The 13,293-nt window shown below is 33.2% G+C and overlaps 1 protein-coding gene and 1 long non-coding RNA gene across 5 annotated transcripts in view; one reads left to right on the top strand and one right to left on the bottom strand.

Moving 5' to 3' along the window:
* Nucleotides 1-5,943: 5,943 nt before the first annotated feature.
* LOC126690610 (L-ascorbate oxidase-like) overlaps nucleotides 5,944-13,293 on the top strand; it is a 41,465-nt gene continuing 34,115 nt past the window's right edge. Inside the window, exons 1-5 of one of the 4 annotated variants that reach the window (XM_050385838.1) lie at nucleotides 5,946-6,339; nucleotides 6,447-6,539; nucleotides 6,705-6,917; nucleotides 7,016-7,195; nucleotides 7,777-8,590. In XM_050385838.1, the coding sequence (XP_050241795.1) occupies nucleotides 6,079-6,339; nucleotides 6,447-6,539; nucleotides 6,705-6,917; nucleotides 7,016-7,195; nucleotides 7,777-8,590 (1,561 nt within the window). In that variant the 5' untranslated portion in view covers nucleotides 5,946-6,078. Of the gene's footprint in view, nucleotides 6,340-6,446; nucleotides 6,540-6,704; nucleotides 6,918-7,015; nucleotides 7,196-7,776; nucleotides 8,990-13,293 lie in introns of those variants that run through there. The other 3 variants (XM_050385834.1, XM_050385837.1, XM_050385839.1) reach the window with 3 other exon arrangements.
* LOC126690611 (uncharacterized) overlaps nucleotides 8,042-13,293 on the bottom strand; it is a 38,555-nt gene continuing 33,303 nt past the window's right edge. The window contains exon 2 of the long non-coding RNA XR_007644678.1: nucleotides 8,042-8,108. This is a non-coding gene — a long non-coding RNA (uncharacterized LOC126690611). The remainder of the gene's footprint in view (nucleotides 8,109-13,293) is intronic.

Here is a 13,293-nt window from a genome sequence, read left to right as displayed (position 1 = left end):
AAATATGGTTTAAACAATTTACATGAAAGCAAAGGAAATATGCCACTGACTTTCTTCTTGGTAAGTTTTTCTCATCAAGAAAGAATTTAAAATAAGCAAAGATCCTTTTAAAGAAAATCACAAATATAAATTCAAAGAAAGTAGAAATATGTCTTAAGATTGTTAGAAATATTGCACAAACTTTACTTTTGTGTTTCTATAAACAAGAATAACAAATTGAACAAATATGTATAATGCATAAATAATCAAGAACAATTAAATATAAATACAAACCAAATTAATACATAACAATGAATGCAAATTTGATAAAAGATAGTCTTTGACACTATCTCCTTATGCTTATGACAAATTTCGTCTCTCACACTATTTCTTTAGTGGTGCTTTGAGACTCATAGATATTTGTCTCCTAAAATACAATGATCACAACTGTAAGGATTAGAATTAGAACCTCAACCCAGCAAGAATAGTGGATGTCAGCCTAATAAGCCCAAAATAATAAATTTGATAGAAAGTGGGTTTTACCAAGAAGTTACTTTGCAAATTTAACGTGGGCCTCAATGAATAGGATCCAAACTAACATGAATAAACGTGCAAATTGGTGGAAATATCACTCCTCGGTCAAGTCTAAGGATGGGATGTTCTTATATTAATAAAGTTTTTTTCTAGAATATAAGTAGTTCTCCCCTTTCTCAGATTACATGCCCCATTTTTATGGTGGTCATTTCCTTATATAGTCCCTCCCTTCTATATCTCAGCCCTCCACCTGTTGGTTCTCTAAGAAATCCCTTGAATACTTGTTCCATCAGGACCTTCTGGAAGCTTTGTGAGGAATTGTGAGCTGGGATGTCACTGTTTAGGTGTCATTTCTTTATAAATACCAGTTCATTTGGTGCAGTACATTTAATGTGGTGGTGACAATCTCCTTCTCAAATATTTATTCTTTTGTTAGTAGCTCAGTTCTACTACTTCCCTGAAACTTATATTTTCAAAATGGTTTACTCCCTAAAGCTCTCCTAAGGTGGCTCGGCTCCTTAGGAACCTCAGTTGCCTTGTTACTCTCCTCTTTTCTCCTCAACCTATTGACTTAGGTTTATACGAACCCTTTAACCATCTTCGGATGTCTGCTCATCCTCGAGTATGGCCCATAATCAAATAAATGTGCTTGGTCTGTTGTCCTCACAACAACAAACAGAAGAAACATAGTAATCTAAATACTCCTCAAAAAAGCTTTGTCTCTTTCTCTCTTTGGCTTTATGATTGTATATATAAATGAGAAAAAAAGCTAATCGAATAAAATGAAGGGCTCATTATTTACAAACACACTTGCACCATTCAAAAAATGTGCAACTTGAATAGACACATTGTTCTAGAATAAAAAGTATTGCATAGTAAATTGACACAAAAATAGAGAAATACAAAATATTTAATAATATTGAATGACCCAAACAGATCCACACCCACGATTATATACACTTATAAAATGTTCAATTTCTTTCTTATGTGAGACTTTAAGAGTTTATCTCTTAAACCATGTTCAAGTGAGCACTGTAAGGTTATGTTTGGTTGGAGGTGGAATAGGGAGGAAAGAAAATAAATGAGAAAAAATATGAAAGAAAATAAGTGGAAGGGATGTTTGGTTCGAAGGGGAAAGGGAGGGGAAGAGAAAATGGTGAGGCCCAGCTGTTTTTTTTTTTTTTGGTTGAGTGCACCAAAACTCAATCTCTCCAAAATTGGGAGAAAATAGGAGCGAATATGGGGTGCACATTTTTTTGACTAAAATGCACACCCCAATGATAACGCTTTTGCTTCTTCTTCTTTTTTTTTTCTTTTTTTTTTTTGGTAAGGAGGATAATGCATTAACAACTAAAAGACCTCTGAACCAGAGGCAACAAACCGATCAAACAAAGTTCCAGCAGAATCTAATCTAAGCAAAAATACAACATCAAAAGGGGGATCCATAAAAATAGTAAAATCCTGATCCATAATAGCTCCCCTTCGCGCTAGTGCATCGGCACATTTATTTGCCTCCCTATAGCAATGTTGGATTCGCACCAAAGGGATCTAGTTAAGTCCTTCTCTGCAATCAGCAGCGAAAACATCAATGCCATTTGCTTTCTCCAAGTCTTTCTTCAAGAGATCAACTACCAACTTTGCATCAAGCTCAAATATCACCGCTGGGATTTTAAGGGAGATACATAAGTGAATTCCATCTCTTAATGCCCATAGTTCAGCTGCAACACTAGTGGCACTACCTATAGCTCTTGCATAACCTTTCACCCATTCGCCATCTTCATTTCGAATTAATCCACCTCCTCCAGCCAAGCCAAGATTACCCATGGATGAACCGTCAGAGTTTAACTTAAACCAATTGAGGGGTGGGGGCAGCCACCTTACCTGAATCTTTGTTTCTGCTTCTTCTTCTTTTCATGTTTCCTGCAATTCTTTAATTTTTCCCCTGCCAATGCGTTGACAACATTTATATTGTTAGCTAGTTGTTTTGCTTTTCTTCTTTATGGCAGTGGATACTTCTGATTGATAAGTTAGTTTATTTGAAATACATTAAATTGGACCGATGTGAGTTATTGTTCTAAAAACTATTGTCACTTAAACAATTGATCTCATGAATGCTAAACACATTAACTCCCAATATTTAGAGGAATATGAACTCAAACGTCAAAATGTAGGTTATCAATATTAATAGAACACATTATTTTAATATTCTAATTTCTAATCATGATGGGAATAACTTGCAGCCTTAGTCACCAATGTGTACGTAAATGCTTTTTTGATCTTATTTAGAGAATAGAAAACTAGAATGCTTTTTGTTTATGAGAAATGCTAACGGATGCCTTTAGGGCAACAATTAACAATCTATTTAAAAAAAAGTTTTGATAGGAAAAGAAAAAAAAAAGTAATTAATGTTTTGACAGTTTTTTCATTTCCCATAAAAGTGGTGTCAAAACTTTCTTAAAATAAATTGTTAACCATTACCCTAAGGGTACTCGTTAGCATGACCCAATAATTTCTTTGTTAGACTTTCTTAACCAAGCCTCCCAAACAAAAGGGGGAAGAGAGAATGTTCTTGAATTCCTCTACCTTGACTAATGGCACTGCCCAATATTCTATTCTGCTTCTCCACTAAAGGATCATTGGAATTAAATTTATTTGTCAAATTAAGTTGTCAAAATAAACCCTAGCTATTTCATCTCGGGCTTCTACTATTAAAATTAAAGCATTCACTGAAATACCAGCATCTACAATTATTTGATTATATCTAGTGGGTACCTCCCAAGCTTACAAAATAATTTTTTTTTAATGGAATAAATAAAAAAAATAAAAAAATAAAAACCTTCTTTGTATGTTTTTTGTCGCTTTTATGATGATGTTCCAATAATAATAATAATAATGTGTTTATATATGCCTATGAAACTCCATGCTGATTAATAGATAAAGAGGAATTATATTTCTTTGTAACATTAGAATATGGCATTTTCATGTTTTCTTCTCTAGTAAAATGTAAGTTAAAGTGCCTAAATGTGCCTTTTGGTAGTAATTTCAGCTATTTGATTGTCGAAGATGCGATGTCATCATCAAGCAATGCATCTCTGCCAAACAAACAAAAATGCAAACGAATTTTTCGGCATTAATTTGACATTAGTGTCAAAATCAACATGAATTTGAGATTAAGAATGTCGAAATTTCCACTATTTGTTCCAAATAACTTAAATGGTGCATGGTGCACCAAAAACTTTGAATAATACACATCATTCTGGTATTAAATTCAGCTATTTGATTGTCGAGGATGCTATGTCATGGCCATGCAATGCATCTCTGCAAATAAAAATGCAAACAAATTTTTCGGCATTAATTTGGCATTAGTAATGTCAAAATCAACATGAAGTCGAAATTTCCATTGTTTCTTCCAAATAATGGTACATGGTGCACCACAAACTTTAAAAGATACTACTATAATTTTAGCATAATTTGTATGTATATAGGCCCTAATGGTGCTTGACAAAAAATTATAAGACTGAGATAGATTTATCCAAAACGACAAGAGTCTTTTACGACTTCTGACCAAAATAATTAAGAAACCTCTTGTCCTTGTTTGTGTGTAATTTTCAGAAATTTATACCGACTAACCATTAGCATTGCGGACCAGCTCAACGGTCAAGAAAAAGGAAGAAGAAATTTTAAGGGCACATACTTTTCTTCATTCTGGAACCTTAAGCTTGTCTTGGCATTCTTCACTTACAATATTAACTCTAAAGATTAATTTACGTTACATTTTTCATAATTATTGAAATAATTTGTTGTGTATTATTATTATATAAATTCATTATTAACATTATTTTTATCATGCACTAATAGTAATACTGTCATAGGTGAATTTTGAAAATTATATTCTGTCTCTACAATTACTGACTCTAAAAAGAATTCACATTAAACTTTGTTCCATATCATATATTCATCAAGTCTGAAATATTATAAAGAGCACATGTAAGCCTGGTTGGAGAACTTTCAACATCTGCAATTTGTTTCTTAATAAAAAAATATATAAAAAAGTGTACGTGATTAAGTACGTAAAAGAACTTTCCAAGCTATTTCCTTCTAGCGCGTTGACAAAAAAAAAATAAAAAAGGTAATCAACGCGGTTTGATTATCATTATAGTCCTATTATTATACGAAGTTAGCTTTTCTTGGTCAGAATTCCAAATTCTAAGAAACCATGTTGTCTCATCTCATGTCTGTCTGCTTAATGGCATTTTAGAATATTTGTTAATAAACTATTTTAAGAAAATTTTAGTATCACTTTCATAGAAAATATAAATACATCATTTTGAGAAAATTTTAATATTATTTTCATGAAAAATATAAATTTTTTCATAAAGTTAGTTATTTTTTTCTTTTCACATAAAAAGTTTCTAAAAATAATTTATTAACAAATACTCTTAGTGCATCTGTTAAATTTTCTCTTAAATAAATCAAGAGGATAAATTCAAAACTTTAAATAAACTAGAGAAAATAAATAAATAAACAGGTGTTTGTAAGGTAGATTTAAAAGTTTTTTAATTCGTTAATTTTTTTTTTTTTAAGGGATACTTGGAATGTGATCTACACTTGAAAGTCTTCAATTAGTTCACCCACAACACTATCACTATCAGTCCATTGTTTTTTGTTTTTTTTTTTTTTTTTAAATTAGAATAGTCTAATTAAAAATTGATGCCACTTCTTTACTCTCTCTCTCTATATATATATACACGACAAAGTTTCTTTTCAAACAAACTCCTCTTATATCTTTTAAATAGTAGGTGTGGATTTTTTAAATCTAATTCTTAGATTACATTTTCTTTATGTTCTTAATACATATGTTAAATTTTGTAATTGAATGTTAATTTTTATTTGATTAATAAATTTATTTTTTATGCATAAATTTATATTACAAAACTTGAAATTTAAACATTTGATTGATTATAATAGCTATTAATCTTTGACTCTCATGAAATTTTACAAACATAGAGGATATACTAAAAACATGTTATCTAACTGATAGATTTTTAAAATTCACATATAATAATAAAAAAATTTAAATGGTTTCTTTTCAAAAAAAAAAAAAAAAAATCTTTGGAAAGTTTTGAAAGATTGGCGTTGATTGCTCAACAACCCCGAGAAAATATCACATCAACAGATGTTCCGGAGTTGCACACTAACGGAGTTCATAATACAATGATTTTCATATGAATGTACGAGGGAATTTCACTGTTTTGAAATTTCCACGGTCTCAATTGGCAGAAGTGTACTTTTAGCCCCACGGCTTTGAAATTTTCCTGGTCTCAAACTCTCAATTGACAAAGAGTACTGATTCTAAACGAAATAATTGTCAAAGCTTGGAAAATGTATTATATATAATATTATAGTATGTATGTATATATATATTGACAGAAATTAATAATTCCAATCAAACAAAATCATTCAGCAAAGCAATTGCTAATTGGCGCATTTAACCCTACCGATTTGAGCTTCTAAACTCGTACACTTTGGCTAAGCTCCCATTGGAGCATTTAACAATACAGAAGTATGTTTTTGAAGCTGCTGGCTTTGTGTTTGTTCGCATTTCTCATATATGCTCCCATTGCTGAGGCCAGAATTCGACGTTACAAATGGGAGGTAAAGTATGAGTACAAGTCCCCTGACTGTTATAAGAAGCTGGTCATTACAATCAATGGGAAATCTCCAGGACCCACAATCTTGGCCCAGAAAGGTGATACAGTCATTGTTGAGGTTACAAACAAACTATTATTAGAAAACCTTGCAATTCATTGGCATGGAATCAGACAGGTAGAATTTTAAGTTTCCATATTTTCCTACTTGAACCAACTTTATATCTAAACTGATGTATTCATTTATTATTGTGTACGTGTATTCATCTGCTTAATTTGTTGTAGATTCGAACACCTTGGAGTGATGGAACAGAAGGGGTGACTCAATGTCCAGTACTACCCGGGGACACCTTCAAATATGAGTTCAAGGTTGATAGGGTATGTGTTACTTCTTAGTAGCCTAAAGGCTAAAATCTCTGCAATTTTGTTCCTTTTTTAATGTTCACCCTGTTGTAACAATAATAATAACCAAGTCTAAGCTGTTGTCATTCAACAGATTAGTGAAAGGTCATCATTTATAATCTATGTTTTGCTTATGTGTAGGCTGGAACTTATCTGTACCACGCACACTATGGAATGCAAAGAGAATCAGGGCTATATGGATCAATCCGTGTATCAGTTCCTGATAATTTTACAGAACCATTTGCATATGATTATGATCGGAGTATCATCCTTACTGATTGGTACCACAAAAGCACTTATGAACAAGCCACTGGATTGTCCTCCAAACCCTTTGTCTGGGTTAACGAGCCTCAGGTAAATGGCACTAACTGTACCATGTGTAAAAAATTGAATTGGTGTTATATGTTCCCGTTATTCTTTGTCTAATAGTTATTGCTTCTATCAATTTTCAGTCACTTCTGATTCAAGGAAAAGGAAAATTCAACTGCTCTAGTTCATCCCTCACAGCCGACACTTGTAATACATCAAATCCAGAATGCTCTCCTTATGCAATAACCGTAATCCCAGGAAAAACATACAGACTAAGGGTTGCTAGCTTGACTGCTCTATCAGCCCTTAGTTTTCAAATAGAGGTAACCTTTATGAACGCCTTCACCTTCAAATCATTTTATGCCATTCTTAGTTTATTTGGATAATACTACGAAGGTTCCTCAATTATAAACAAAAAAATGATGTCACAACTTACAACTACTTCATATTTTTCCACATAAATCTTATAAAATGATGCATCAACTTTTAAATGCAAAGCAGAAAAGTAATATAGAAATTTGAATGATGCTAAGATACTACAAATTTTACTACATAAATGTTATACATTGACTTTTTATCAATCGTTAAAATGCAATTTAGCATTCATTTTATATAATATGAAAGTGGAAATAATCACATTCATTGTCTAGTCAGTTTGTAAGTTTTTATAGTAAAATTGGTTTTAGTTTAAACATTTTTTTAGAAATTTATTTAGTATGCTGTTGATGCGGTATGCCGGCACCAATCATATTAATTGGAGTATTTCAATTTGTAAGACTTTTGCAGTAAAATTTACTGTAATTTTTGCATTTTCCTTACAAACCATGTGATGTTTTAGTGTGACATGCGTACATATGGTTTTGCAACGCACTGATGATGTGCATCCAATTTTGATTTTGAGCAGGGTCATAATATGACTGTGGTAGAAGCAGATGGACACTATGTAGAGCCATTTGTAGTGAAAAACCTGTTCATATATTCTGGAGAGACATACTCTGTGCTTATAAAAGCCGATCAAGACCCTTCAAGAAATTATTGGATGACAACAGATGTGGTTAGTCGGCCTCCTAATACCACACAAGGCTTAGGCTTTCTCAATTACTATCCAAACCATCCAAGGCGATCTCCTCCCACAGTTCCACCAACTGGTCCTTTTTGGAATGACACAGCGCCCCGATTGGCTCAAAGTCTAGCCATTAAGGCTCACCATGATTTCATTGTGACCCCGCCCACAACCTCAGATAGAGTCATTGTGTTCCTAAACACACAAAATGAGATTAATGGATATCGCCGCTGGTCAGTTAATAATGTCTCCTTCACCCTTCCTCACACTCCTTACCTTATTGCACTAAAGAAAAAGCTACACCATGTGTTCAGTCAAACCCCACCACCTGAAGGATATGACTTTGTAAACTATGACATTTACGTGCAGAACCCAATTAATGCTACTACTACAAGCAATGCCGTTTACCGGCTAGGCTTCAATACCACGGTTGATGTTATACTACAAAATGCAAACACTATGATAGCTAGCAATAGTGAGACACATCCATGGCATCTCCATGGGCACGATTTTTGGGTACTAGGCTATGGCGAAGGCAAGTTTGACAAGAACAAAGACCCAAAGAATTACAATTTGGTGAATCCAATCATGAAGAATACAGTGCCTCTTCATCCCTACGGTTGGACTGCTCTTAGGTTCAAGGCTGATAACCCAGGTGCTTGGCTTTTCCATTGCCATATCGAGTCTCATTTCTACATGGGCATGGGAGTGGTGTTTGAAGAAGGAATAAACAAGGTAGGGGAATTGCCTTCATCTATTATGGGCTGTGGTGGGACCAAAGGATTTGGCAAGCCATAATTAATCAAAATAAAGATTATAAATACTGAATCATCATTAACCAAAGGATTTGTTCTCAAAAAAAAAAAAAAGGGGGTAGGTATAGATTATTAACATGTGTAACTAAAAATGCAAAGGTTTATTTATTTATTTATTTAATTACGACTCTTGCATTCTTTATAGTTCATATGTCAATATAGGCCATATTCTTTGCTTTTCTAATTTTTTTGGGATTCACAAATGTATTGTTTTGTTCAATAAAGAAAATTCAGCTCTCTCTCTCTCTCTCATGTGTCAGCAATCATGAAAAACTAATTCAACATTTTTGGAGACTCACTTAACCAACAACCAATAAGAAGGAATGTGCATTATCCAACAACCAATAAGAAGACTCACTTAACCAACCCACTTAACCAACCCACCAAGTGAGTGCATTATGCATGTGTATTACACATCACAATGATTAATGTCCCCTTATGTTTGGAGCCCAATGCTCCAAACATGTTAAGAGTCAAACTCTATATTCCATTTATTATTATATTGTTGAACTTATCAAATCAAATTCATTATCATTTCAGTTGTAAACATTTTTATATATTAAAATTTATAGTATTTTTAGCATTTTCCACACCAAAAAAAAAAAAAAAATTAATAAATACATTTATTTATCCTATCAAAGACATGAGCCTATTCCCACCTCCTTTGGGCCTATCTCATCTTTTTTCTTTCTAATTGGATCCTTTTGTCCCGGAGAAATGGGGCAAGCCTTTTGTGTGCCTTCTGTAATTAATAAAGACATGATAATAATCATTTGCAATTCAATTTACTTGGTTGATAAAGTATCTTACCGTAACATCAATTTCTACGCAAAAATAAAATAAAATAAAATTGTTGTCCTAACGTGATGTTAAAAAGTAATTGTCATATATAACAAAGACCATAAGTTTCAAATACTATGTTATCAAAAAAATTACAATTATGTATTCTCAATTTTCCTTTTACTTAAACAATATATAAGAGACAAAAATAGGGACCTTTGAGGCCAAGGAGATTCAAAACTGCCCAACAGAATTATAAGCTCTAACCCTATTGGCCAAGTTTTGGGCTGCACAGTTGGCAGACCTAAATAATCAAAAGAAAAATGTTTGTGTTGTTGGGATTTGAGCCCTAAATTTTAATTTGTGTGACATTATTTAATTTGTAGAAGTATCTATTTTCTGAAAATTTTATGAACATTAGGCAATAGTCTTTGAGATACATTGTATGTCATTTAAGTATCGAAATAAAATTCACATATAGAATATATAAATCATAAGTTCCATGTAAACTAATAAATGTTAGTCTATAGTTGGTAATGAAGTTGGGCATTTCATCTGGTAAGACTACAACATAACAATCATGATAATCTATCTTGATCATAGAAGTGGAGATTTTTGATTGATATGTTGGTGTATTTAGAATACATTGAATTGGGCTGGTATGAGTCATTATTCTATGAACTATATATTTTTATTTTAACAACCAATCTCACGAACGCTAAACACATTAACTTTCAATCTTGATAGGAATGTGAACTGAAATGTCAAATGTAGGTTACTTTGATGTATACCATAGTGATATTGTATGGTCAATACCTTAGTATGTTAGGTAATCACATGTAACATATTGGGAGCACTATTCCTCAAGAAGAAATTCATAATCTTGATAGGAGAAAAAATATTTAAAAAAATAAAAACGATTGTGTGGGGTACATAAATTTGATAAGGTAATAATGCCAAGTGTCATACCCGATGCCGAGGAGGCTAATACAGTTCCAAGGAGAACATACCCGAGTCATGGCCACGTTAATGGCACGTTACCAGAGGAGGTCACACTGTAGAGAAAGGACTTCAGAGAGGGGGTTAGCCCTAACGTGACTAGAGAGATCGTATTTGCCACCACATTTAATACCTCCCACCAAACTCTCTAGCCGCACTTATGTGGAGAAAACCTCTGAACAGTACTGTCTTGATTGCCGCAACTTATAGAAGATTTGGGAGGACGTTTGATGGGACAAGCACTTGAGTAGTGGCTTGCAAGGTCAACAAATGGAGGGCCAAGATCAGCTGAAAGAGGCTATATAATGGAAGAGATCCTCCTGAAAGAGGGGGGCATGATGATCTGAGAAAGAGAAATATTGTAGAAAATCGCTCTTGTGATCAAACTAATACAAATATATGTCCTTGGATCTTTGCCGAGGACTAATACTCTTCATTATTCCTTGTCTTCTTCTTCTTCTTCTTCTTCAACTGTGCTAGGTTATTTGATTCAAGTTCCCGCCTCTACAAATTCATTTTATTATGTCAACTCATTTTTTGGCACTTACAGGTTGGATCAAAGATTTGGCTAAAAATTCAAGAGCTCTTGGTAAGAATCATTTTTTGGCACTTACAGGTTGTATGTTTTCTTTCAAAAACCCTAATTTCAAATCAATGAAAAACATGCGTTTGTATATCATATGAAGTAGAACCTTTATTTATTTTCAATGTGTATTTCACACATGTGATGGGTGATGTTTTTCAACATGAGCGTGCGTGTCTAAGCACTCTGCCATTTGTCAAATTTGAAATTTTCAATTCATGACATGTAGTTGTTTTTTTTTAAGTTCTCACAATCATATGGACTAACAACGCCACATAACAAGTCAGCTAGACCATAACATCTCATCTAGAGCTCCATTGAATACATCAATGCATGATTCAGCATCCCCTTCCACTGTGATGTTCTTGAATTTCTCTACCTTGGCTAACTGCACTGCCTATTCTTCTTCCTCTCAACTAAAGGATCATTGGAATTAAACTTCTTTGAAAAAGCTGTCAAGATAAACCCTACCAGAATTAAAGCATTCACTTACATACCAGCATCTACATTTAGTTTGATTGTATCTAGTGGGGGTATTTTCCATGCTTTCAAATTAAATAAACTTCTTTGTATGCATATTGTCGCTTTCCTGACGTTGTAGTTAATGAATAATGTGTTCATATGCCTATGAAACTACAAGCTGATTAATAGAATATGACATTTTCATCTTTTCTTCTCTAGTAAAATGTAAGTCAAAGTGCCTAAATGTGCCTTCTGGTAATAATTTCAGCTATTTGATTGTCAAAAATGCGATCCCATACAAGAGCGGAACTAGAATTTTAAGAATGAGGGGGTCAAAGTAATAACAAATATAAAATTTATCCAATATAAAAGAGCTACATGTGAAAATTTTGGGGGGAGGGGGGAGGTGGGCATTCATAATTTTCGAAGATTTTAACTAAATTTAAAGGTAAATTTTTTAGTTATTGAATAGTTTTGGGGGGTCATGGTCCCCACAAGTCAATGAATAGTTTCACCCGTGATGTCATCATCATGCAATGTATCTTTACAACACAAATAAAAATGCAAATGAAATTTTCGGCTTTTAATTTGGCATTACTGTCGAAATCAACATGAATTTGGAATTAAGAATATCGAAATTTCCACTGTTTCTTCCGAATAACTTAAATGGTCCATGGTGCAACACAAATTCCAGCATCATTTTCTATGTAGGTGTTTGACAAAAAATGATAAGACTGAGATTTATCCAAAAGAACAGTCTTTTGCGACTTCTGAGTTCCGACCAAAATAATTAAGAAACCCCTTGTCCTTTGTTCTTTTTTTTCTTGGGGGAATCTTGTCCTTTTTTGTATGTAATGTAATTATGTTAATGTAATAAGACATTCAGAAATTTATACCGACAGTGTAGCCGGCTTTGCGGACAAGGTCAATGGTCAACGGCTTACGAGTTACGAACACGATGCTAGTTCACATGCCCCACGTCATTTGGCTCTGTAATATAAGTACTACTTCTTTTTTTTTTTTTTTTTTTTTTCTTTTTTGGTTAAACAGGTACTTGATTAAATAGAAAAGCAACTACAAAAAGGCCACAGAGGCCAAAGTGTTGGCAACATGCCTATAATAATACAGACCATTTCTATTAGCTTCAAGCTATACATTTAAGTCATCAGAGGGAGAAGTATCAAACACAACAAAATTCTCCATCAAGGAACAAACCCTCTTAGCCAAAAGATCGGTGCATTTATTCGCCTCTCTAAACACATGTCCCACCTGAACCTACCTGAACCTGGCCATGAGACACCTGCAATCACACAGTAAAGTAGTATAATTTCTATTAGGACAGTCTGTATTTTGAAGCATTTCCACAATCACCTTGGCATCAAGTTCTATTTCCAGCTGGCTTATTCCCAATTGAATGGCCAAATTCAGGCCAATAAGTACTACTTTGATTTGTTGACTCTTTCGCCCAATTCTGATATCAACGTCTGAAACAAGAAAAATAAGAAGAAATTAAAGGCACATATATTGTTCTTCATTCTGTAACCTTTTTTTGTTTTGTTTTTTTTTTCTTGCCTTGGCATTCTTCACTTGCAAAATTCTAAAGACTAATCTGCATTATATTTTTCATAATTATTGAAATGAGTTGATGTGTATTATTTGCACTTAGTGGCTCTAAAATGAATTCACATTAAATTTTGTTCCTTATCATATATTCATCAA

This window comes from Quercus robur, chromosome 6 (assembly GCF_932294415.1).
Source record: "Quercus robur chromosome 6, dhQueRobu3.1, whole genome shotgun sequence".
Taxonomy (NCBI): Eukaryota; Viridiplantae; Streptophyta; class Magnoliopsida; order Fagales; family Fagaceae; genus Quercus; species Quercus robur.
This window is presented reverse-complemented; position numbering and strand designations above follow the sequence as displayed.